This window comes from Ursus americanus, chromosome 7 (genome assembly GCF_024610735.1).
Source record: "Ursus americanus isolate L20-20 chromosome 7, mUrsAme1.1.p, whole genome shotgun sequence".
In the NCBI taxonomy this organism is placed as follows: domain Eukaryota; kingdom Metazoa; phylum Chordata; class Mammalia; order Carnivora; family Ursidae; genus Ursus; species Ursus americanus.
This window is the reverse complement of record NC_142133.1, coordinates 51,467,855-51,495,782: the sequence shown is the minus strand read 5'-3', so window position 1 is coordinate 51,495,782 and position 27,928 is coordinate 51,467,855. Positions and strand designations below refer to the sequence as shown.

At 41.4% G+C, this 27,928-nt stretch overlaps 1 protein-coding gene across 1 annotated transcript in view; it reads left to right on the top strand.

Annotated features, from left to right (window-relative positions):
- The window catches only part of ACOXL (acyl-CoA oxidase like), a 306,567-nt gene that overhangs the window by 170,740 nt on the left and 107,899 nt on the right, over window positions 1–27,928 (top strand). Inside the window, exon 13 of the mRNA XM_045808789.2 lies at window positions 21,045–21,154. Coding sequence (XP_045664745.2) covers window positions 21,045–21,154 — 110 coding nt within the window. The remainder of the gene's footprint in view (window positions 1–21,044; window positions 21,155–27,928) is intronic.

Below are 27,928 nucleotides of genomic sequence, written 5' to 3'. Positions count from 1 at the left end.
CTTGACTCTGCTTGTTGATGTGATCTATCACACTGATGGATTTGCAAATGTTGAACCACCCTTATATCCCAGGGATGAATCCCACTTGGTCTTGATGGATAATCCTTTTAATGAGATTGAAGAAAGAGAAATTAGGGAATCCATTCCATTTACAATAGCACCAAAAATCATACGTTATCTTGGAATTAACTTAACCAGAGAGGTAAAGGATCTATATTCTAGAAACTACAGATCACTTTTGAAAGACATTGAAGACACAAAAAGATGGAAAAATATTCCATGCTCATGGATTGGAAGAATAAACATAGTTAAAATGTCTATGCTACCCAGAGCAATCTACACTTTCAATGCCATCCTGATCAAAATACCAATGACATTTTTCAAAGAGCTAGTACAAACAGCCCTTAAATTTGTGTGGAACCAGAAAAGGCCCCAAATCGCCAAGGAATTGTTGAAAAGGAAAAACAAAGCTGGGGGCATCACGTTGCCGGATTTCAAGCTATACTACAAAGCTGTGATCACAAAGACAGCATGGTACTGGCACAAAAACAGACACATAGACCAATGGAACAGAATAGAGAACCCAGAAATGGACCCTCGGCTCTTTGGGCAACTAATCTTTGACAAAGCAGGAAAAAACATCCAGTGGAAAAAAGACAGTCTCTTCAATAAATGGTGCTGGGAAAATTGGACAGCTACATGCAAAAGAATGAAACTTGACCACTCTCTCACACCATACACAAAAATAAACTCCAAATGGATGAAAGACCTTGATGTGAGACAGGAATCCATCAAAATCCTAGAGGAGAACACAGGCTGCAACCTCTTTGACATCGGCCACAGCAACTTTTTTCATGACACATCTCCAAAGGCAAGAGAAACAAAAGATAAAATGAACTTGTGGGACTTCATCAAGATAAAAACTTCTGCACAGCCAAGGAAACAGTCAAAAAAACTAAGAGGCAGCCTACGGAATGGGAGAAGATATTTGCAAATGACACTACAGATAAAAAACTAGGATCCAAGATCTACAAAGAACTTCTCAAACTCAATACACGGGAAACAAATAATCAAATCAAAAAATGGACAGAAGATATGAACAGACACTTTTCCAATGAAGACATACAAATGGCTAACAGACACATGAAAAAATGTTCAAAATCATTAGCCATCAGAGAAATTCAAATCAAAACCACACTGAGACACCACCTTACGCCAGTTAGAATGGCACAAATGGACAAGGCAGGAAACAACAAATGTTGGAGAGGATGTGGAGAAAGGGGATCCCTCCTACATTGTTGGTGGGAATGCAAGTTGGTACAGCCACTCTGGAAAACAGTGTGGAGTTCCCTTAAAAAGTTAAAAATTGAGCTACCTTATGATCCAGCCATTGCACTACTGGGTATTTACCCCAAAGATACAGACGTAGTGAAGAGAAGGGCCATATGCACCCCAATGTTCATAGCAGCATTGTCCACAATAGCTAAATCGTGAAAGGAGCTGAGATGCCCTTCAACAGATGACTGGATTAAGAAGTTGTGGTCCATATATACAATGGAATATTACTCAGCCATCAAAAAGAACGAGTCCTCAACATTTGCTGCAACATGGACGGCACTGGAGGAGATAATGCTAAGCAAAATAAGTCAAGCAGAGAAAGACAATTATCATATGGTTTCACTCATTTATGGAACTTAAGTAGGAAGATCGGTAGGATAAGAAAGGGAAGAAGAAAGGAGGTGTAAGCAGAAGGAGGAATGAAGCATGAGAGACTATGGACTCTGAGAAACAAACTGAGGGCTTCAGGTGGGGGGGAATGGGATAGGCTGGTGATGGGTATTAAGGAGGGCACATATTGCATGGTGCACTGGGTGTTATACACAAGTAATGAATCATGGAACTTTACATCAAAAACTAGGGATGTACTGTATGGTGACTAACATAATATAATAATAAAAATTATTATTAAAAAAAAAGAAAAAGAAAAAAGAATCCTAAAATTTGTATGGAACTACAAAGGACCCTGAATAACCAAAGCAATCCTGAGGAAGAACAAAGCTGGAGGCATCACACTTTCTGATTTCAAACTATATTACAAAGTTATAATAATCCAAACAGTGTGGTACTGGTGGTACTGGCATAAAGAAGGACGTATGGACTAATGGAACAGACTCAAGAGCCCAGAAATAAATCCATGCATGTGCAGTCAATTAATATGGCAAAGGAGCTAAGAATACTCAATAGAGAAAGGATAATCTTTTCTGTCCATGGTGCTGGGAAAACTGGACATTGACATGCAAAAGAAAGAAATTGGACCCCTATCTTACACCACTCACAGAAATTAACTTGAAATGGATTATATGCTTAAATATAAGACCTGAAACAGTAAAACTTCCAGAAGAAAACAGGGGAAAAGCTCCTAGACATTGGTCCTGGCAACAATTTTTTTGGATATGATACCCAAACACAAGCAACAAAACTGAAAGTAAACAAGTAGGACTGCATCAAACTAGAAGGCTTCTTCTCAAAAAGAAACAATGAACAAAATGAAAAGGCAATGTATGGAATTGGAGGGAGTATTTGCAAACCATTTATCTGATAATAGGTTAATATACAAAATATAAGGAAATTATACAACTCAGTGACAAAAAAGAAAATAACCCAATTTAAAAATGAACAAAAGACCCGAATAGATATTTTTCTAAAGAAGGCCTAAAAATGGCCAACAGGTACATGAAAAGGTGCTTAACATCACTGATCACCAGGGAAATGCAGATGAAAACCACAATGAGCTATCACCTCACACCTGTTAGGATGGCTTTTATAGAAACAAAACAAGACCAAAAGCTAAAAAAAAACTGGCAAGGATTCAGAGAAAAGGGAACCCTTGTGCACTGTTGGTGGGATTGTAAATTGGGACAGGCAATATAGAAGACAGTATGGAGGGTCTTCAAAAAATGAACCCCAAACTAAGTTTCATACCTAGTAAGAGTTTTAACTCAAAATTAACTACTTAAATATAGAACATACAATGATAAAAACTTTTACAAAAAATTTTAAGAGAAAATTTTTGAGAGCTCAGACCAGAAAAAAATCTTAGATTTGACATCAAAAGCACAATTCATAAAAGGAAAAATTGAAAAACTAGACTTTATCAAAATTGAAACGTTTTTCTTTGTGAAAGACTATGAAGGGAGATGAAAAGACAATCTAAAGACTGGGAGAAAATAATTGCAAACCACACATCTGACAAAGTCCTTGAGTCCAGAAGACATAAAGAATCCTCAAAACTCGACAATAAAAAACAATCCAATTATGAAACAGGCCAAAGACATGAACAGACATTTCACTGAAGAGGATATGCCAATGGCAAATGTGAACATGAAAAGATAGGCAACATCCTTAGCCTTAGGGAACTGCAAATTTAAACCACGTTGAGATACCACTGCAAACCTATCAAAATGCTAACATTTTAAAAATATTAATAATATTTTATATCATGTCAAAGGAAGCAGAGAAAGTGGATCACTCATACATTACTAGTGGGTATATAAAATGTTACAGCCTCTCTAGAAGAAAGTATGCCGTTTCTTAAAAACTAAACACGTGCTTACCAGAAATTATACTCTTGGACATTTACTCTCAGAGAAATGAAAACATATGTTTACACAAAAACCTGCATGTGAATGTTCATAGCCAGTGTATTCGTCACAACCCCAAACTGGAAAGAATCCAAGTGTCCTTCTCTGGGTGACTGGGTGGCCTGACTGACATGTCCATACCATACTCAGCAGTAAAACACAAACAACTGTTGAGACTCTCACCAACTTGGATGCTGAGAGAAACCAATCTTAAAAGGTCCCATGCTCTATGATCACATTTATATAACATTCTAGAAATGACAAAATCATGGTGCTGGAGATGAGGTCAGCATCGCCAGCAGTGAGGGAGGGAAAAGAGAGGCAAGTGGCTGTGATTAGACAAAGGTAGCATGAGGGATCCTGGGGATGGAACTGTTCCGTGTCTCGTTATGCGGTGGTCACATAGATGTACACATGTGATAAAACTGCAGGGAACTAAACACACACACACACACACACACACACACACACACACACACACACACACACACCTGCATGTAAAACTAGCAAAAGCTGAGTGAGTTCTGTGGATTGTACCAGCATCATTTTTCCTGATTGTGATATTGAACTGTAAACAGTGCAGTGTTTCGCAAGATGTTATGGTGGAGGGTACATGAGGTCTCTCTGAATCATTTCTTACATCTGCATTCATACAATTACATAAAAATAAAAAGTTAGGGGCGCCTGGGTGGCACAGTCATTAAACATCTGCCTTCGGCTCAGGGTGTGATCCCAGCGTTCTGGGATCGAGCCCCACATCAGGCTCCTCCGCTGGAAGCCTGCTTCTTCTTCTCCCACTCCCCTGCTTGTGTTCCCTCTCTCACTGGCTGTCTCTCTCTCTGTCAAATAAATAAATAAAATCTTTAAAAAAATAAAAAGTTAAACAAAAAAGAACAGAAACCTTTGCATGGGTAAGTTTAAAAAGAAATATTAAAAAAAGAAATACATCAAAATGTTGGAGATAGTTCTTTATGTTGTAAAGGCTCTGGATGTTTGAAAAATTTTATATTGAAATGAATTTTTTAATGAAAAACATTTTTATCATGAAAAATTGGCTAACTTAAAGAGTAGTACAGACATTTCTGGAATGCTATTCAGTTGTAAGTTTAGTCTACTGGAAACTAAATGTTAGAGGGTACTTAGTGGCAGCTTTCCCCTGCCCCCTTATTATTTTAGCTTTTAGAGATATCTGTAGTTAAGAACTGCCATTTAATTTGGGCTAGATTAACAGTTGCCTGCTTTTTTGTCTCCCTCCTACCTAAATGTTGCTTTAAAAAACCTCTCCTTAAGACTATTCAGGAATCAGAGGGGCACCTGTGTGGCACAGTTGGTTAAACGTCTGACTGTTGGTTTCAGCTCAGGTCATGATCTTGGGGTCCTGAGACTGAGCCCCACGTTGGGCTCTACCCTTGGCATGGAGTCTGCTTGAGATTCTCTCACCCTCTTCCTCTGCCCCTCCTGCTTGTGCCCTCTCTCTCTCAAATAAATCTTTTATTAAAAAAAAGAATATTCAATAATCAGACATTACACTACTTCACATTCTCCATCTCAGCTGGTGATCAAGTGTGTGGTTTTTCAACAACTTTCTCTTCTGGGAGTGTGTTTTAAACTTTAGCATGTGGTTCGGTGTCATCTGAGTCTGAAATTATGATTCAGTGCTTTCACTGCAAGCTCTAGCTTGTGGGCACCATGGACAGATTGTTGAATTTACCTAGGGGATGGTCACAGTTTCTAACTATGAATGAAAATGGAAGCATAGGGAAAGATAGGGACGGCTTGCTATTTGTCACGTAAATGGGAGAATGGGCAAGGAGAGGGAGGGACTGTGAACCACGGTGGGGCAGTAATGCAGGGATGCTGGGCAAGAGGGAGGCTGAGCTGCCTGCCCAGGAAGACGCGTGGCAGCACAAAAAGGCAGAGCATCCTTGCAGTGAGACCCCATGGAAGGCCTTCAAGGCCCAGGCTGAGGAAGGAAGCCAGGAATGGCTCAGTCTTCCAGAAAGGAGATAACCAGCGACCTTAAAACCAGTAATGACCTTCTTTGGCCAGTTTTCCAGACAGACATCTTTCGGACATGTGCCCAAAAAATACTACCTCAAGCCATGATTATTCTTAGGCAGAAACATTTATTTTATAAATAGTATGTGTCAGGAGTCCCCAGATCACCCTCAGGTTTGACAGTTCTCTAGGACTCACAGGACCCAGCATGTAGTCATACTCTGAGTTAGGATTTATTGTAGCAAAAGGATAAAACACAAAATTAGCAAAGGTAAAAGGCACATGGGACAAAGTCTGAAGGAAACCAGACATGAGTTTCTAAGACTCCTCTCCCACTGGAGTTACACAGGACATACTTAACTCTTCCAGCAATAATTGTGACAGTATATGTGAAATATTGTGTAGCAGGGAAGTGCATTAGACACTCAGTATGCAAGGTTTTTATTGGGGGCTGGTCATGTAGGTCCCCTCTACTTAGTGTACCTCAAAATCCAGACTTTGAGAAGGAAAACAGGTGGTCAGCATAAACCATAGTGTTTGCACAAACAGTTTGGTCACAGTGAGCCACACTTATCAGTCAGGAAATGGTGGGAACTCTCCCCAAATCCAAGTTCCCAGATGCCAGCCAAGCGCTATCCTTGCGAACAGGCCTTTCCAAGAATAGCAGTCTCTGGCCTGCTGTACTCTTTTCTGCAGTGGTGCGGTAAGATAAGGCAGATGCCCTTCCTGATTTGCTAGGAAGAAGGAAGGTGAAAGGTGTGGTGGGTGGGGAAGTGATCCCAAGGCATCCAGAGTTAGGAAGAAAGAAGAAGCTATTTAGACACTACAGCATGAATAGGACGACTGAAAACCGAAGGAAGAACTTCTGGTTCAGGAGGATGATGACATGAACACCCACATTACTGCTCCTTCCTCGTCAAATCCCATTGAAATAACTGGAAGAAAGAATAGAAAGGAACAGATCTGCAGGGACACTGGCTGTGGGAAAGGGGCCATCAGAGGACCAAGGAACTTGACCTCTTTCTGGAGAATGGAAAGCAGATGGGATGGGAATGATGGGTCAACCCAAGTGGAGAGGGCTGGTGGTGAGAGTCATTACTTTTGGGTATCTCTGGAAAGACCCTGAATCACGGGGATTGAGAGCAGGAGAGGGATTGGGGCAGAGAGCCAGGCATTTCTGTAAAGCCCTGCCTAGCTGCAGGATGGCTGGGCTCCTGCATCAGAAACCTTCACTACACTAGTAACATCTGCCACAATTCTGGAAACTGTTCTGGAAAAGGACATTTGACAGCCTTCCAAGGAAGGGCTTGGTCTCCTTGGGTGAGAGACCAAGACCTCTACACACATTAAGTTTTGTGCTGGGGGGAGGGTCAGCCTGCCTGCTTGCCACCAATTGACACAGCCTACAGGACACCTGTCAGTTGACAAGTCCTATTTTGTACCCAGAGCTTTCAGGCTACACAATTGGAGATACCTCTCCCACACAGCGATAGAGAGGTGGCTCTGGCTGCCTGAACTGGTCAACCTGGCCTTCCGCTTGAGTGTTGGAATCTGCCCGTACTGGGAAGGCTACCTTTCTCTGGGCTGGATTTTGCTTTGGTTCTACTTCCTGAAGTAGAGATAGAAAATTTAGGAGACTAGGGGATAGCAGAAATTGGTCAGTGAGTTTCATAGCATTCCAGTGTTATCTACAGTGCTTTCAACCCTCTGCCCCAAGGTGAAACTCTTATGATCTTGAAAGTGGTGGGGCTGCTGTCCCATGATTGAGGAGATGGGAAAGAGTAGGCATACACTATAGAGTTTCTGCAGCCTTTACCTATTTCCCTTTAAGCAAGATGGAAGGTCCTCTGACCCTTTCATTATTTTCCTGGGGCAGAGGTTGTAGGCCCTGGGTGAAATTTAATTATGTCCTCCACCAAATCCAATTATGACCCACACCCATGAAATCCCATTATAACTTTCTTTGCTTCATTAGAGATACAACAGGGCAGGTGCCTTCCCAATCCACTCTGGCAGATTTCCTAAAGATTATCAGTCAGAGGCTTTGCATACATTGTTCATTACTCTGCAAGTAGAGAAATATGCAAAAATGCAAATGACCTATGGTCTAACTTGCTTAAAGACTGTGTATCTGGTTTCCTATAAGAAATCTGATTCCTTAGAGATTTTAGGCCTCCAAGGGTATTTTCCCAAGGATATTCAGGTATTATTTTGTTTTTCTTGTTATTTCCAACTTTTACTTAGAAAAATTTCAAGTAGAAATTTCAAGAGAAAAATGGGAAGACTAGTACAGTAACACTTGGATTATATTCTCTACTTGAGTAGATCTGCCACTTCTAAGTGTTAATACTTTGCTATATTTAAATGTCCTCTTTCTTTTTTCTTTCTTTCTTTCTTTCTTTCTTTCTTTCTTTCTTTCTTTCTTTCTTTCTTTCTTTCTTTCTTTCTTTCAGAGAAAGGGAGAGCGTGCTTGCTTGGGGGCGGGAGGGGGTGGTGAAGAGGCAGAGGGAGACAGAGAGAAAGAATCTTAAGCAGGCTCCAAGCCCAACATGGAGCACAATGCAGGGATTGATCTCAGGACCCTGAGATCATGTTCTGAGCAGAAATCAAGAGTTAGATGCTTAACTGACTGAGCCACCCAGGGTGCCCCTAAATGTCCTCTTTCTTATTCTGTGTATGTGTGTGTGTGTGTGTGTGTAGCCATGTGAAAGTAAATTGCAGACATCTGTAAAAACTTCAGCATTCATTTTCTAAAATAAAGACAGTTTCTTACTGAGTACAATACCATCATCATACCTAAGCAAATGAACAATAATTCCATAATATTTTCTAATGAGGGTGATCAGGCATTCAAGGGAAACCAACAACATGAAAATGAAGGAGCAAGATGAACAAACAGAACTACTGGCACTGTAAGAAACAAAACAGAGAAATGAAAACTAATTAGTATCCTTAGAGTTTGTGACAACACTGCATCCATAAAACAAGAACAGCCTGCTATGACAAATGAGCATTACATTAAACCATAGTAACCATAGTACAGAGAAACACAGTAAATTAAAATTAGACATTTGCAAAATTTTAAAATTTTGCTGAAAGATGAATTTGAGAAAAGTTTTTCAGAATGAAGATCAGAAAAACCAAATGAAGGGAAATAAAGAGGAAATAAAAGATATGGATGATCAATCAAGGAAATCAATGACATTCCTGAAAAAGAAAACAGAGAATACAGACAGGCAGACAAAATTAGAGAAATAAAAGAAGATTTTCCAGATCTGAAGAGAGCCTAAAAACAGCCTGGAGAATTTTAGATCACTGGGTAAGGACAAAAAGAGGGTTCCCAAACCTTAGACTGAAAAAAAATATCAGATTACTTACCAAAAAAAGAGATCAGATTGGCTCAGCCCTTTTAGCAGCAGTGCTGAAGGCTAGAACAACACAAGTTTAACACATCCACACATCCTTGGAGATCCTGTTCACATTCAGATTCTGGGGTGGCTCTGGGGTTCTGCATTTCCAGCAAGCTCCTAGGTAATGCTGAGGCTGCTCGTCTGCAGACCACATCTTGAGTGGCAAGGCTCTAGAATAAAATGGAACAATGCCTTTGGAATTCAGAAGAAAGTTATCCTGAATTAAAATTTCGTAGCTAGCCAAACTATTGATCAAATATGAGGCAAAATAAAGACTTACAGATATTCAATTGCTCATGAAGTTTACCTGCTGTGCACTTTCTGAAAAAAAAAAACACATTACTTATAGATGAACTGCAAAAAAGCATAAAAGGAATTAAGAATTAGAAAGACATGTATGCTTTCTGGAGCTAATCCAAGAGGAGTATGTATAAAGAAATAGCTGGGGAGTAGTGGTGTGGTGAGCCTGGGACACAATTAGTCCCAATTAGAACAGGAAGTCAGAGGGATCAAAAGAATGGCTTCAGAAGGAAATGATTTTGGTTCAACAAATAGAATGATTAAAAAGCAGGAAGATCTTAGTGATGGGATGGAAAAGGCATATGTTTCTTCTTGAAACAAGGCGTGGAGAGTCCTTTAAGATTTCAGGAAAAATAAAATCACTCAAGAAAAGCATGCTCCAGATAATACGCAAACTAAAACAGGACACGACAATCTGTTTCAGCTTGACACTTGGAAGTGTCTCCTTCTGGCAGAACAAACCTCACTTAAAAATGGTTATTTATGGAGTGAGGTCTTAGAAGAAAGGGATTGGGCAAGAGAAGTTTACTTTTTATTTAAGACCATTTAATATGGCTTGAATTTTTAAAATAAGGTATATTTAAAAACCATTTTCTTAAAAAATCCCTCCTTTAAATATGAAAGTGAAAAAAGAGAAGGAATGAAGAGTAACAAAGAAATGAAAGCCTCTCTGAAAGAGACAACGAAGATCAGTCCCCCCCTTCTCTCACATGCATGTGCACACACGTGCACACAGGCATGCACACTCCTCACCCTCTAGCCTTAGTGTTCTCTCCACCCCTACCACTGGAGAGAATTCCACATTCTTCTTCTCCCAGACAAGCAGAACCTCAGGGGCTAGAATGGGGCCTTGGGACCGGTATGATGTTAGGTTAGGACAGGACCTCAGGCTGCTAAACCTGGACTCCCCCTGCCCGTGGAAGGACCCACAGAGTAAACCAGAAAGAACATTCTCCCTGGGGCCCCAGCCTTCTGGCTATAGCTGAGCAGCAGGTGGAGAGGTTGAGATGGCAGTAGGAGAAAAGTACAGATATCCCTAAAAACAAAGGTGAAGTTTGGGTCAAACCCAATCTCAGGGCCATGGAGCATCAGTTCTAAAGTGCCTGAGATCAGGATGACAAGAGGAGCAGGTGGTACAGAGGTGATGGGGTTGTGGATGACACGTCTGTTTACCTGAAGGATCAGCTGCCTTCCTTTTTTTTTTTTTTAATGATTTTTTATTATATTATGTTAGTCACCATACAGTACATCCCCCGGTTTCCAATGTAAAGTTCGATGATTCATTAGTTGTGTATAACACCCACTGCACCATGCAATACGTGCCCTCCTTACTACCCATCACCAGTCTATCCCATTCCCCCACCCCCCTCCCCTCTGAAGCCCTCAGTTTGTTTCCCAGAGTCCATAGTCTCTCATGTTTCATTCCCCCTTCTGATTACCCCCCTTTCTTTATCCCTTTCTTCCCCTACCGATCATCCTAGTTCTTATGTTCCATAGATGAGAGAAATCATATGATAATTGTCTTTCTCTGCTTGACTTATTTCACTTAGCATTATCTCCTCCAGTGCCATCCATGTTGCAGCAAATGTTGAGGACTCGTTCTTTCTGATGGCTGAGTAATATTCCATTGTATATATGGACCACAGCTTCTTAATCCAGTCATCTGTTGAAGGGCATCTCGGCTCCTTCCACGATTTAGCTATTGTGGACAATGCTGCTATGAACATTGGGGTGCATATGGCCCTTCTCTTCACTACGTCTGTATCTTTGGGGTAAATACCCAGTAGTGCAATGGCTGGGTCATAGGGTAGCTCAATTTTTAACTTTTTAAGGGACCTCCACACTGTTTTCCAGAGTGGCTGTACCAGCTTGCATTCCCACCAACAATGCCTTCCTAATCTGAGGGCTCTCGGAGAGAGAAAACAAGGGGGTAGGCTGAGGGCCTGCTGGATCCAGCAGAATCAGGGGCAAATGGTTCAAAGGATCTTCCCTAAGACCTACAGATAGGGAGTTACGTCCAAAAGCACCTCTGGTGATGGCAGCAAAAACTGGGGGGAGGTGTGTGAACTGAGACCAGAGAGGCAGGCCGAGGCTGGCCTAGTCAAAGCTGTGAAGTCCATGTGTGGAGCAGCCGAGAGTGGGCTTGGGACCAAGTCTCACCCTTGAGGAACATGGTGGTGTCCAGGCCAGGGTGGTGGCATTGAAATGGAGTGAGGAGGACAGCTTGAAGTTCTGCTTAGGGCATAGAACTGACATGAAGCATTTACAAAATGTGATCATTTGGGGGAACTTGGAGGGACTTTTGGGTGATGCCCTTCTTAGAAAAGCCAAGCAAAGTAATTCGAACAGGCATTCTATTTTTCTATTTCTAAATCCAATGACCAATACCCAAAGCTGGCACCAGTGTTTTCAAAACCAGATGTTTTAGCATCTAAATAGTGAAAGCTCTCCCCAAGGGCCCCATGTGTGAGATTTTGGAAAAAGGGAGCCTTCTGAATCTGGCCCACTTGTTTATCTTTATTTCTCCGCTCTCCCAGGTGACTTCATTTTCTCTACAGCGAGATTGGTTTTGGCATTGTTTTTCAAGTTGGGATCTATGAGTTCTTTACGAGAATGTGTTAATTATTTGTTTTAATTCTGATGATAATCTAAAGAGAAATAGTCCAAGTGAGTTATGTAGATTGTCTGGATAACAACCATATAACCAGAGACTGCCGTGGGGTTCTGGCCCTCGCCTTTAAATTTACAAGCCCTTTGGCACCAAGTAATATCGCCTTGGTCACCAGGAACCCACGAGAGAAGAACAAATGTAGGTTTTCTATGACTAAAACAATGCGTTTGTGCCAAGTGAAGACCAAGGGCTGCTATGACGTGCTGCTGCAGGAAGATTTCGTAGTCTGAGCCTGGAAGGGGAAGGGCCTCTTTCCCCCAGCCCTCAGAGGCGTGGGCATAACCCATCCCCAGGAACCCACACAGCCGTGGAGGGCCAAGTTCATGCTGCAAAACAGTCTGCCACATATTATTAGGGCTGTTGATATGAATCTCATTAGTTTTATAGTTTTGCTTGTATTTAATTTCATAGTTTATAATTGAACCAGAGCCACAAACATAAGGTGTTTATATCTAGTTAAATGTTTGAACATGTTCAAGTAACATTATAATTTGAAACAACTTAAGTCAACATTGAGGGTTAAGGGGAATTTTTGTTTTCCTTCCGAAAGGGTTTGCGCCTTACTCAAGATACAGAAAACTTCGTAGGATTTCCTTTCTTAACATTCTCCTCATTACCTTCATTTATTTATTTATTTATTTAGTCCAGATGTAAAACTTCAGTTACTTACCCTTTTGAATAAAAGAAAATAAGTGTACCAGTAATATCTACTCCAACCAACTCCACTGGACAAGCTTTGTTGTTGTTAGGGGGTGGGCTTCAGGAGAGGCTGAACACACATGCGTGCACTGCAGGGAAGCTTGCTGTAAGGGGCAGATAGGAGCGCATGGAGCAGGGAGAGGGGAGAGGGGAGGGGTTGGAAGGCAAGGTTGGGGGGATGGGGCTGAGAAGACCTGGGACAACAGCAGCAGGTGTACACTGGGGAAAGTGGACAAGATAGAGTCGGGGAGTTCAACTTGGACCCAGCTGCCAGTGGGGTTAGCAGTCAGGACACAGCTGGCTGCATGTAACACACTTACCCGCCAACGTGGCCTAAACCATAAGAACGAGTATCATCCTCCGTGGTAACCCCAGAGCTGGCTCAGTGACCTGTCTGCCCTTAAGGCCCAAGCCTCTTTCCAGCATTCAACTCCACCGACATTTGAGAGGTTCCTGGATGGTCTCATCTGCATCTTAAAGGGCATTCCAGAAACCTTGCCCAGAAACCATCAGCGGAATTCCTCTGAGATCTCACTGGCGAGGACGGTGCAATTTGCCAATGACCTAGCTGCATGGGAGCTGGGGGTGAGCACTGGGCATTTTCTACCTCTTCAGTGAGACAAGGTGTGGGCCAGAAAGCAAAGACTGTGTGGGGGCCAATGGTAGCTAGTCGCAGACAGCTGACCAGTAGCCCCTGTCCTACAAAGTGTGTTCCTGAGCTGGGCACCACCATTCAAGGAGAACTGTGCTGGCCACAGGTGGCTGATTGATGAGGCCAGGAAGTGGGAAGGGACAGAGGTGGGGGTCAGGGGCCCACTCCCAGGCTCCTTACACTGGCTGCATGGAGATCCTTGGCATCCTTGGATGAGGCCCATGCCACGGGTTACCAGATCAAGGGTCTTCAGGGCCAGGCAGAGACCCAGGTAACTGCAGCAGGCCCCTGAAATCTCAGAGCGCAGTGGGGACTGGTGCAGACGCGGGCCCCTGCCCTCTCCAGGGGGCTGCTGCTGCTTACTTTCCACTGACTGCTGCCTCAAGGGAACATGGGTTCAGGCTCTCCAGAAATTCCAATTTTGCAAGAGAAGAGGAAACACATCGTTTGTTCTTAATGTGAAAGGGTGGACAGGGAGAGGTCAAAGAAAACATGTCTGTGGGATATGCTGAGCCACAGAGCCTGGCACTCAGTGGGTGCAGACCTCCAGCCCTAGCCTGCTTACCTCCTTTGAAAGCTTCTGCTCTAGCAAACATGGCCACAGAAGCTGATGGATGAGGTTGGGCCGGTCCCTGGGGAGGAGTGAGGAGAGGGGGTAGGCTTTAGGAGCTCCCTTCTTGTAGTCCAGCACATTGCTGAGAGTTTGCCTGCCAGGCTTCAGGGTTTGGGGCTGACCTGTAGCGGCAGGAAGTCCCCACATCTGATCTGTCACTACAGAACCCACAAAGGAGGAGGCTCTGGAGGAAGGCCTTCTTGAAAGCCTGGGAGGGAGGCCTCGGGGACCAGATTTGCCCACCCTGACTGATTGTGAAACCCTTGGCTTAGCCTCTCTGAGCCCCCACCTGCACCCCGGGCATCATCCGCACCCGGTAGGACTCTTGTAATTACTCCCATCAAATACTCAGCACACAGTAGGGGCTCACTCAAGGCTGTGTCCTGGTGTTGCTTATTCTCCATTTGATTACGAATTCCATGGTCAGTGGGTTCGTCGTTTTATTTATATAGTTTCTTTGATATAATCCATATTTATATGGAGCTTTATTTATATAGCATTAAATAGAGATAAGTTCCTTGTCTCTTGGAGGCCCCTTCTACATTTTAAAAGTGGAGGTGATAACCCAGAATCTATAGGGGTGTTATAAGGATTAAATGAGAGAACACAGGCAAAGCATTAACTGTGGTTATTGGCACGTATAATGAAAAGCTCAGTAATGTTAACTGGTTGCTAGTGTAGTGCAGGGCGCATAATAGATGCTTAGTAAATGCTTAGTGGGTGCTGTGATGCAAGGGGCCTGGTTTGGGCTGGGCCAGGCAAGGGGCTTTCCTTGTAGCTATGGGCAGTGTTTCCAGAAGCAGCCGAGATTAGGGTTAAGGCAGAAAGCAGGAAGGCTCTGTCCAGCACTAGAGCAGAAGATCAAGTCAAATCTGTGGAAGGAGAGCAAGGCCCAGGTGCGAGAGCCGGGTGCGGCCTGGGGCCACAGCAGCTCAGGGCGAGAGTACATGGCAGGAGCAGGCTGATATCATGTGGTCCAGGTGCATGGAAAGGCATCAGGCCTGGTGGCAAATCAGTGAGCAGAGAGGGAAGGAGAGAAGGGGGTGGGGGTGGAGAGAAGGAGGAGGAGGAGGAAGAGGAGAAGGAGGACAGGCAGGGGAGGGATTAAGAGAGAAAGAGAGGTAGACAATGGAAGAGGAGGATAAAGGGTGAATGGGGACTGGAAGAATTTCCTGTCCTGTTGTCTGTCGCTGCTTAATACTCGCCAAACTTCCAGACTTGGTGGCATAAAACCACAAGCACTTCACTGCGCTCATGGGTTCTGTGGGTCAGGAATTCGACAGCAGGGATGGCTCCTCAGGCAGCCTCCTGCTACTTCATTCCCTTCAGCCCCCGGGTCTGCTGTCCTGGCTGTGCCCCTCGGCGTGGAGTCCGCTCTTACCAGCCAGCCCCGGCCTGCTCACACTCCGGGTGCCCATGCTTCTCCACGCTTATACCTTTAAAGGTGCTCCTCCTGCAGGGGGAAAGCCCTCGTCTCCCCTCCCCACTTCCTTCTCCCCGGCAGAACTGTCGCCAAGTGTGAGGGCCTTGGTTGCTAGTGCCCCTCCCTGCGCTGCCCCACACCGTACCCAGTGAACTTTGAAGTCACCTCTGTCACCCTCATCCCATTATTCTGTCCTCCTGACAGTCTCCCCAGCACACTGGCTTCTTGCATTCTCTCGGTGCCCCCGGTGCCCAGCACACAGCCTTGCGCACAGGAAGTGCAGTGCAGTGTGGAATTATGAAAAGCATGGGCTCTGGGCTTCAGTCCCAGCTCCACCACTTCCTAGCTGTGTGAGCCTGGCAACTTGCCTAACCTTTCTAGGCCTCAGTCGCCTTATCTGGGCAATGGGATGATTCTGTTAACTACCCAAAGTTGTCAGGAGGATTAAATTAGTCATTCCATGTCAAGAGTTGGGAACAGATCTTAGCCTTAGTAGGTGCTCAAAAAAAAAAAAAAGGCAGTTGTTACTATTAGGTATTAAACACATGAATGAACAAATGAATGAAGCTTACCTTGCCACTTGCGGGACAGATGTTTCCTACTCTTCTTTGTAATCCCCACCATGCTCAATATCGGCAGTGGGTGCCTTGCACACAGTGCGTGTTCTGTAAATGTGGGTGGCATGAAGGAAGGAAACCACAGGGATGTACTTCATTTCCTACTGGGAGGAGACATTGGGAAAATAAGTTAAATTTAATCCAGATTTAACCAAAACAAAACAAAACAAAAAAACCAAACCAAAAAACTGACCACTCCTAAGCTCTACTGAGCAGTGCAGGAGTTTTCACTGGGCTTACATCACGGCTTTGGGTCTGTCCCTCCTCCTAAAGTATAAAGTTCAAATCCACGTTTAAGGCCCAACAATTACTCAGAGCATTGTACATGTGGGTTTCTGTGTTAAAACAGCTCTTCCTCTCTTCTCCTCACCTCTCCTTTCCCTCCATTCCTCCTCCCTCCCTCTCCCTGTCCTTCCTTCCTTCCTTCCTTCCTTCCTTCCTTCCTTCCTTCCTTCCTTCCTTCCTTCCTTCCTTCCTTTTCTTCTAGCCAGGGAATTTTTTAAAAGTTCCCCTCAAAGAAATCTCACCTTGATGGGATGTCTAACACCTAAAAGAGGAAAAAAGTTACGGGCTTGGAGAATCATGTCCACTTGGCTTTTTCTTCAGTCTCACACCCTGAGTGACACCTGAGCTGCCCTCAGGAACCTAGGGTTGCCAGATGTCGATGTAGTAGAAATATGGGACATGCAGTGACATTTGTGTCAGCAGCCCTACTGAGACCCTGACGGCTGGGTCCAGCCTCATGGGGTGAAACCTGGACAGTCATATGGGACCTCACACTCAGAAGGGCCTGTGCTGGAGTTTAACACTCTGCTTTCAGCATCTTGAAATTCTTTGTAATTTTTGAGCAAGGGGACCTGCATTTTCATTTTGCATTGGGCTCCAAATGACATAGATGGTCCTGCCTAGGGCGTGATTTGGGGTCCCAGTGCCGTACGTACTGCCGCTTTGTGTGGCCCCAGCACCCTATGTGGTTCAAGCCTGAGTGCAGCCCCACTTCCTGGCTCGTCCTTTTTACATAATGGATGATGTCTGGTGGCTTTTCCTTAGACACCGTGTTTTCTGTTCTAATTGGCTCCCAATATTTCTGTCTTGGCAGCAGACAGGACTCGTTAAGACTTTTTCATCCAAGTTTCACCGTACCTGCCATAAATCAGTGAAATACTTAGTATGTAGAAATGCTAGTTGCTTCATAGGTGCCTTGAAAAGCCATTTGACCTAAAAAAATAATAATAATAACTTTTATTGGTGTTATATAATCAGTGTTCCCTGATGCATATGATATTCATTATAAATGCATGTTTATGATGTCATTATTCTGCACAATTGCTTAGACTCATAGTTTCCAAATGTTGGCTGTAGATTAGCTTGATTCCTCCTACAGATGGGATCTTTTTAAAAAGGCAAGCACACGGCTGTTCTGACTCCCCAGTCCCCTCGAGTTCCCTTAGGAAAGGGGCTCCTGAGCAGGCGCACTGTGGATTAATCAAGTATACACAGAAGAAAATAAAGAGTGCTCATATTTAGAACCAGAGAACTGTGTAAACAACCAGAGAAACAACACAACCACAAAAACAGTCCCCTGGAAAGAAATAACATCACAAGTTGCCTTAAGAAAATCTTGTGTGAGTATTCAAAACACCAGACTTAGCTAAGAATGTAGTCACTTGTATTGCAAAAAGATAATATTTCTTTCACTTTACAAAATGATCTACTACTGGGTTCATTTTCAAATCGTGAAATCTCTATTACAAGTAAAACTGTGTTGAATTTCCTGATTTTGGTAATCACTATTGCTGTGTAAGATTTCACTCTGGGGGGGGGTGGAATCTGGGTGATGACTAGATAAAACCTCTCTGTACTATTTTAGGTTTTCAACTTTTTGTGGGTCTATAATTATTTTAAAATAGGAAGTTAAAAAATTTAGATACATATACACACACACACACACCATAGCATATTATAATGTATTTAAGATCACATCTATGGGTGAAAACAAGCACATTTTTGTCGCATGCCCAATCAAGATGATGACTGATCTCTTTGCCTCTCTCTGGTCATTTATCAAATAAAGTATTGGGTTTAGAGACTGTAATGCCCAAACCCCATGGTAGCTGATAGCTCCAATCATTTAATCTTTCACCAAGGGAGTATCAACAGCAGGAAATAAACTCATTTTTAAAATCATATTTTCTTGTCTTATGACCTAGAAAAAGAGGAAAGATGCCAAAAGCAAGGAACAAAAAGGAAAGAAAAGGGAGCAAAGATCCAAAATGACTAAGCTGCCAGAGCCCGATTTGTCTGTCCTTTCTCTTAAGTTTAGCACCTGAACTGGATTATTACATCATTCTAATTTTAGTTCTAGTTAGAGTAAATTTTTTTTCCAATTTAAGTTGCTTAAATCAGAAAGGTGGAAGTAGTGACAATAGCCTAAAGGAATTATTAAGGAATTGAACAGATTGGATAAAATATTGAAAACAGGAAGGGAATTTATTCAAGAAAGAAAGAAAGAAAGAAAAGAAAGAAAGGAAGGAAGGAAGGAAGGAAGGAAGGAAGGAAGGAAGGAAGAAGAAGATTCCTCTGCTCTCAACTCTGTGTCTTCTGTTGTCTGATGGCATAAGGATGAACAAACTGTGACCTCCTGGCGCTTACTTTCCAGGCAGTAGAAAGAGAAGAAACCAGGAGACAAGTTGCTTTGCTCTATATCATCAGACAGCAATAAATGCTATGAAGAAGGGTGGAATATGGAATATATGGAAGGGCGGAAATCAGAGAAAGGAATTTTTAATGCTTGGAATGATGTCGCTCTTGTAACAAGAGGGAGATGGAGTGAAAGCCATCATAAATGTAACAGGTTAGCAAAAACAGTGTAAATCTTAATCCTAGTGATGTGTCAGTGAAACTTGATTGCCAAATAATTTTAATTTTAGTTCTAGTTACAGTTAGCTAATTTCCCCCCATTGCTGGGAGTGTTTTGGTTTTTACACTTATTTCATATAGCAGCCGACATAAAAATGTTCACATCCTTTGACCCATAATACTGTACTGTGATTCTTTTTTTTTTTTAAGATTTTATTTATTTATTTGAGAGAGAGGGGTGGGGGGAGGAGCAGAAGGAGAGGTACAAGCAGACTTCATGCTGAGCGTAGAGCCCAATGCGGTGCTCAATCCCACGACCCTGAGATCAAGAAAATCAAGAGAAATCAAGAGTTGGATGCTTAACTGGCTGAGCCACCTAGGCACCTTTGTACTGTGATTCTTAAACATACGGGACCTAATGCCCTCTTTTTTATAAAAAATATTTTGTAATACCCCCTTTACTATCTTGAAATGAAATCATGAATAATATAACTTATCTAGAGATATAATTTCAAGAATTCAAGACAATACTTCAAAAAAACAAAAGGAATTTATAAAAAAACAATATAGAGGACAATGCCTGCATCCATACACGGGATTACCATGGCAGCCTCCAGCAGACTGAAGCCCTGAGTTAGGGACCTGTCATAACTGGAAACATCACACCCGCTTGCATGTCACTGGTCTAAAGCAAGTCCTGTGGCTTTCTCTAGTTTTAAGACGCAGGGAGCGTAAGCCTTCATAGGCCCAGATGGGAAGAACCTGAAAGCTTTGGTGTAACTGAGTTACGCTCTGGGCTATCAGTTGGCTATATGGGTTTGAGTATGTGGCTTTGGGCAGGACACTGGATGTGGCACAGTCCTCTGTGGGTTGAGACTGTCCCATGAATTGCATGACTGGCTCTGCCCAGCACTGCCAATAAAGTTCCCCTAGGCAAATATGCCCTGACATGTTTCCAGCATCCCTCTCATAGGCAGGGTGGCCCTTTATAAGGATTTTTGCATCAGTTGGGTTCATGAGATTTATTCTCAGGTAATAACCAACAAAAAGGGGTGGGGGGGACAATGAATGCCGTTTGTCTGAATATATTGATATCAAAGTAATTAATGACAGTATAAAATTGGAAACAAGTTAAATATCTAAGTGAATGGAAATGTTTACTTAGCTATGATGGTTCCAAACAAAAATATTACACAGCCATTAAACAGATAACAAGAATCAGAGACAGCAATGTGAACCAAAAATATCATTTAAGATATACTGTTGATTGAAAGTGTATATAACATTTTATGTAATCTCTATAAAAAATCAATGTATCTGAAACAAAGAAGAAAATATTCTAAAGTTTGTTTTGTTATGTGATTGAATCAGATATTTATTACTATGTAACGAACCACCCCAAAATGGAGTAACTTAAAGCAACACACAGTTGTTAGCTCATGGTTGTGTGGGTCAGCAATTTGGGCTGGGCTCCTGGGTTGTCATTCTTCTGCCGGCCTAGCCTGGGCTCACTCGTACCATGGCGGTCAGCTAGCGGCTTGGCGGCAGGTTGGTCCAAGGTGGTCTCACTGACATGTCTAGGACTCGCAGCCAACTGTCAGCTGGGCTTCTGTCTGTAGCAGGCTAGACATGGACATCTTTTTTTAAACAAAACTGGAAAAGCATGCAGCAGTTTAGGGCCAAATTGTAAATTTAAAGCTGCCGAGGGAGAAGATTGATGGAGCTTGTTTTATGTATACATTTTAATACTGTTCCCCAAAGGCCTAATCAACCATAGAATATTAGAGGCAGAAAAGAAAACAGACCATCCATCTGTCTGGTTCAGGGAAGGCAAGTAGGTTTTATTTGAAGTGTCAACTAAAATACTGGGTCCCGGGAATGGCATTAGAGTCTGATGTCTCAGGTGGAAGAGAGAGCAGTAAGTAGTGAGCTAGTTAGTCAAGTTAGCGGTAGGGGAGGAATTGACAGTGGTTGGGTAAGTACCACACATGTGCCACGGGAAGCAGAGGCCTCTGGAAGGATGGGGTTTATATCTGATTCCTTCCAAGGAGTTTGCTAGAAGCCACTAGACCTTATCTGGCTACAGCATTTCAAGACACTCCAGCACTTTTTTACACTCATTCTTGACAAATGACTGACAAATGATAAACTGTTTGCACAGGTTGTGGTGCGGGAACTGCTGGCTCAATATGCCAAACAGCACAAAGAGAAGACATTCCTCAGCAGGCTCCGGAACTGGGCTGAGTATGGGAGTGACAAGCTGAGAACCAGGTACGTAATTGCTTAGGCTGTCACCCTCCTTGGCCCTCGGTGTCTCATTACTGGGCCTGAGCGCATGGAGCCTTGTCATGGCGCAACTCACTCTTGTTGAAATTTTAAATATTCCATTTATACAAACAGTACACGAATGTGCAGCCTCGGTGCTCATGCACCCAGTCCCCCGCTGCAGAACCAGACCGTGGCTAATTCTGTTCTCATTCTACTCCGGCTTCTTCTTTTCTGTGTGTTCGCTCTTCCAAACACTTTTACAGATTTTAATCCCCAAAACCTCATGAGGTAGGTTAATATTCCCATTTCACGGATGAGGAAACTGAGGCACAGAGGTGAAGTAGTTGCCCAAGGTTATGTGCTAATGAGTGACAGAGCTAGGATTTGGTCCCAGGTGGTCTGGCTTCAGGATCCATGCTTTTGCTTGTTTCTATTGATTTCTTAGTATTGTCTGTAAGCTTGATAAGTAAGGGGTAGTGTATGTGGTGTTCTGTAGCTTCCTGTTTTCACTGTATTTTGTTTCTAAGGTTCGTCTAACTTGTGATATGTGTAGGTGCAGAACTGTTCTCTTTGTTTATAATATTGCATCGTGTGTATATGTCCCGATTTACTTACCCGTTCTTAATCTCCAGTGTCAGTGGACATTTGTGTTGTGTTTTTGATATTTGGCACAAAGCTCTTATGAAAAATCTTCCACGTTTTCTGGGGAATAGGTATAAGAGTTTCTACAGGGCCTTCAAATTTAGTTGCGGTGACTCAGAATAAGAAATAAATTTTTACATCAACCACTGACGCCCACACATCCATAGAGCCCCCCTCCACACACACCCAACAGACGCCACTGAAGCAAACATCTCACGAAACAATACTGAGCCTATTACTCGTAATGGTCTCTGATCATTTTCAGTTGTTGTTTTTTTGAAAATACTGATCTCAATCCTTTAAACTGATTTTATGACCCATTAGTGATTTGCAAGGTGTTGTTTGAAAAACACTCCTCCATAGAGTCTATCACCTAGCATGAGATTGTGCTACTTACATGCGGAGTGGGGTATGCCAATGTTCAGCTTCACCGGATTGTAACAAATTATTTTCCAAAGTCATTGTACAAATTTATACCTCCATCAGCAGCATGTGTCCTGTGGAGCCATGTCCTCACCAATACATGGTTTTATCAGTCTTAATTTTGTCAATACCATATATGTATATACATATATGTAAAGAGCTCTCGCTGTGACTTTAAATTGCATTTTCCTTATTACTGCTAAAGCTGAACATGCTTTCACAAGTTTATTTGCCTCTTATATTTCCTCTCATTTGAAACGTCTCTCCACGTGTTGTGCCAATTTTTCTTTTTCTTTTTCTTTTTTATTCTTACTGATTTTTAGAGTTGTTTTTTTTAATCCTTTGTTGTTATAGATGTTACACCTACCTTCTACAAGTCTGTGCCTTGTCTTATAATTTCTTTATGGTGCCTTTTAACATAAATTCTTAAATGGCAGTGGAATTTATCAATCTTTTATTCTGCACACTTGCTGCATCTTGTCTACTTTCAGATCATGAAATATATATTTCTTAAAGTTTGAGAGTTCCACCTTTCACATTTAATTCTTGAATCTGTTAGAAATTTTTGTCTATAGTGTGAGGAAGGGATCTAATTTCATTTTTGTTTTTTAATCTCCTTTAGGGATTGTTGGTTGTTCTCGCACCAGTTACTGAGTTGACTGTCCTTTACTAGTGATCTGCAGTGCCCTTTCTGGTGCTCACATGAATTCCCATTTCAGGGCTACTTTGTTCCTAGTCTGTTTGTGCACCCTAATCCAACAATACACTGTGGCAATTACACTAGGTTTATAGTTATTATATTATTATATCTAAAATATAACTCAGAGTTGTGTTGGCTCTTCTGGGTCTTCTGCACTTCCATATAAGTTTTGGAATCAGTTTGTTAAGTTTCTTAAAAAAAAGAAAAGAAAAAAAGAAAAAGAAAAAGAAAAAGAAAAAAGAAAAGCCCTGCAGATACAAAAGGAAAATATTCTTTGACTGTGGTTTTATGAAGTATCTAGGGTAGTCAAATTCATAGAGACAGGAAGTAGAAAATGGTTACCAGGGGCTGGGAGGAGGAGAGAATGAGGTGTTATTATTTAGTGGGGACAGCATTTCAGTTTGGGAAGATGAAAAATTCTGGACATGGATGGTGGTGATGGTTGTACAACAGTATGAATCTACTTAATGCCATTGAACTGTACTCTTGAAAATGGTTAAAATGGTAGATTTTATGTTACGTATATTTTACCACAATTTTAAAAAATCTATTGTAAATTTCTCTGAATGTGTAGTAGATCTAGAGATTTGCATAAAATTTGACATGTATATGTCATATATATATACATATATGTCATATGACATATATATATGTATACATAAAACTGATCCTTGTCTCAAAGATTTTAATCTTCTAGGTGTTTTCTAGAAATCTATCATTTTCTCCATACATAGTATATCCTTTGATAGATTTATTTCTAGGTACTTTATGATTTTGTTGTTGTAAAAGGAATACTTTTTAAAAATTATGTTTTTGTTGTTGCCCATTTATTATAAATATGGTTGACTTTTGTATGTAAACCTGACCATAAAAAATGCTTTTTTGTCTCTATAGATTCTTTGAGTGTTTTTTTCCACAATCATATCATCTACAAATGATGATTTTTATTTCTTTCTTTCCCCTTGCTATTCCTTTTATTCTGTTTCATGTAGAAGGTGTTCTTTTGCCTTATTCTTGGTTTTAAGAAGAATTAGCTTAACATTTCACTATTAAGAATGATGTTTGCCCCCCCCAAAAAAAGAATGGTGTTTGCTGAAGTTTTTGACAGACATTTTACTTCCTAAAGAAACTCCACTTACTGTTATTTTAAACATATTCTTCTCATTAATAGGTGATGAATTTTACTGATTTTACTGCAAATGATTTTTTGCATCTATCAAAATGTTATATTTCTTCTTTAGTTTGTTCATGTGATAAATAACCCTTGCAAATCTTTTAACGTTAAACTACTCTTGCATGCTTGAGAAGCATTCAATTTTGCTATGCTGCGTTGTCATTTTTCTATTTTTCTGAGTTTGGCTTGCTAGTGTTGTTTTTAGGATTTTTGTTTACTTATTGGCCTGCTGTTTTCCTTTCTTGTAGTTCCCTGATTTGAATTTATATCAAGTTTTACTGGTTTCATTAAGCGATTTTTGGGAGTAGTTTCTTATTTTGTGGGAGAATTTGTTAAGTTATCTGAAAACTGTCTGGGCCTGGGGGGATATTTAAACTACTGATTCAATTGCAGCTGACCCTTGAACTTCATGGGTTTGAAGGGCACAGGGCCACTTACATGTGGACTCTCTTCGATAAACACAGTGCAATACTGTAAATGTATTTTCTCTCCCTTATGATTTTCTTAATAATACGTTCTTTTCTGTAGCTTATGCTACTGTAAGAATACAGTATATAATACATATAACATACAAAATATGTGTTGACTGTTTTTGTTATTGGTAAAGCTTCCAGTCAACAGTGGGCTATTTGTAGTTGAGTTTGGGGGAAGCCAAAATTTATATGCAGATTTTTGATTGCATGGGAGTCAGGGCACCCCCCGCCCCCATGTTCGGGAGTCAACTGTAGTTTAATTGTTTTAAGACCATTTAGGCTTTCTCTTCTTGTGTTGGTTTTCATAAATAATATTTTCAAGGAATTGATTATTTGGATTTGATTTTACTGGTATAAGGTTTTTCATACTATTCTCTGATCATCTTTTAAACTTCTGCTATATCTGTAATTATGTCCCATTTGTCATTCCTAAGTTTATTTCTTACGCTTTCTTTCTACTTTATTATTGCTTAATCTTACTGGATGTTTGTCTGGTTTTTTGTTTGTTTTTTCAAACAACCAGCTTTCCTCTTTGCTGATCCTCTCTATGGTACCTTTGTTTTCTACTTCAGTGATTTATGCTCATAAAGATGTTGTTTCCTTTAGTCTATTTTTAAGGAGTTTATTGTGGCTTTTAAAATTCTGTGTATTTTTTAAATTGTTATTTTTATTTGGAGGCAGATTATTGGTCTCTGTAACCAAAATGTGTTGAACTAATTTCCAAGGAAAATATTAGAAAATGTCATCTTACAATCTTGATTAAAAACATGGGAAACACAATAAATAATAGTGCGTGGGACTTTTCTTATCTGTTGGCATAAAGTAAAATTAAGAAATCTGTAGTTGTCTTTTTTTCTTTTTCTTTTTCTTTCTTTCTTTCTTTCTTTCTTTTCTTTTTCTTTTTTTTTTTTACTACTACCCAGGTTTCTGTTTGTTTAAACTGTAGTCTGTTTTTTTTTTTTTTTTGAGGCGGGGAGGGGCAGAGGCAGAGGGAGAGAGAGAATCTTAAGCAGGCTCCACACCCAGCACGGAGCTGGACACAGGGCTCAATCTCACAACCCTGAGATCAGGACCTGAGCTCAGATGCTTAACTGACTGAGCCACCCAGGTGCCCCAAACTGTAGTCTATCTGAAAGCTTAAAAACATCAGCTCCCATATTCTAGGACTGTTTCACTTAAGTCTCTATTAGTTATAATGTCTCAATTTGTCCTCACACACTTTAAGTCAGTACATCTTTTTACTATGTCTAGCCCTGAATGAGCATTGTGTAGTACCGTTAGCTTCCCCCCAATTTATTAGTTTGAAATTTTTCCAACATACAAGGAGTTGAAAGAACAGTACAATTCCCATCAGAATCAGTTCCATCCATTCAGGAAACTTGTTCCCAAACTGGCAGCAAATCATATGCCCTTTCATTTCTTTTCCAGATAGCAGAGCAGGGCTTGTTTCCATCATTTTGAAAGCAAAACAGACCCTCACCCATATGCAAATCTATATTCCTAGCAAATTTTCCGGGATAGACTTTGAGATGTGCCAAAGGCAGTATTCCAATTGTAAATATTTGGAAAGTTCCAGGCCATTTATTTTTGTCTTGGTTATTAACCTCCAAAACAGTACACATCTCTCTCCCACACATCCAGATTTTACTGATTCAGTCTGTCTGTGTTTATCTACTTAAGTTCCGAAACCTTGCTCTGATTTTTTATGTATATTGAGAAAAGCCTTTTCATCCAACATGTTTTCAGTGTACCGGGCACTTCTCTAGGCATTGGTGACACAGCAGTGACTGTGGGTTCTCAGCCCCCATGGAGCTTACAGTCTAGTAGAGCAGTCAGATGGCAGTCAGACTGACCACTAATGAGAGAAGGACCCATGAGCAGGTGGGAGCATGAAGAAAGGTGGGCTGAGAACTTCCTGGTGCCCCGAAATGCCTCCAAGTAGGCTGTCATTTGTGTGCACACCCAGAAGCTACCCCTTTGTGTGGACAATGGAAGGAATGGGGGATGGTACTGAGAAGTCTTCATGAGACTAGGGGAGGGAGGCAGGGCTTGGTCCTGAGAGGGGCTGTGCCTGGTTCTGCAAACAGATCCATCTTGTCCTTTCTTGTCCTGATGAGTGCTGCTCTCCCCCTCAACCATGGGGCTGCCACTGGAGCTCTGGATTCTCTCATCAGCCCATGGATCCTTAGGAGACCGTGGGAGTTGAGGAAAGTGAAGATTCTGCATTATATTTGAATGTTTTGCCATACTATATTATGAACATTTCCAAGTATTAAGCAAAATTTATTTTTTTATTTTTATTTTTTTAATAATATTTTTTATTATGTTATGTTAGTCACCATACAGTACATCCCTAGTTTTTGATGTAAAGTTCCATGATTCATTACTTGTGTATAACACCCAGTGCACCATGCAATATGTGCCCTCCTTGATACCCATCACCGGCCTATCCCATTCCCCCACCCCCCTCCCCTCTGAAGTCCTTGGTTTGTTTCCCAAGCAAAATTTAAAGAATTTTAGTGAACATTTATACACCTACCATCTAGATTCTACTATTAACCTGTTACTGTGCTTGTTACACTGCGTGTATATCCATGCATCAATTCCTCAACCCACCCATCAATTCATCTTTTTTTCTCTGATGCATTTCAAAGTACACAGCAGACATCAGCATACTTCTGAATAATTCAGCATGAACATCATTAACTAGAGTTCAAAATTTGGTTATAGGTTTTTTTCTTCTCATGTAGAATTTACATATAATGAAATGCACAACTCTTAAGTGTGCATTCACTGAATTTTGACAAATGCATACACCTGTAGAACCAAAACTCTTGTTAAGTTATAGGTCATCAGCATCACGCCAGAAAGTGGAGTTCTCTTATGTCCCTTTTCAGTCAGTTCCTTCGACCACCACCCCAGATGCAGTCACTAATCTGATACTTTTCTACCACAGATTAGTGTTTCCTGTTTTAGAACTTCATATAAGTGGAACCAAACAGGATGTACTGTTTTGTAGCTGGCTTATTAACATGGCATAATGCTTTCTGAGATTCTTTCATGAGGTCATGTGTATTAGCGTGTTCTTTGTTATTGCTGAATAGTAGTCTGTTTTATGGATATACTAGGATTTGCTTTCCATTTTCTTATGGATGGAGAGACACTTAGAATGTTTTTAATTTTCCATTCTTCTGAGTAGATCTACTGTGAATATTCATATACAAGCCTTTTTGTGAATATATGTTTTTATTTCTCGAAGGTGAGTAGTTGGAGTAGAATTGTTGTGTCATAGGGTATGTGTTAGTTTAGTTTTATGAGAAACTATGAGAACTTTTTCCAAAGTGGTTTTGCCATTCTACGCCTCA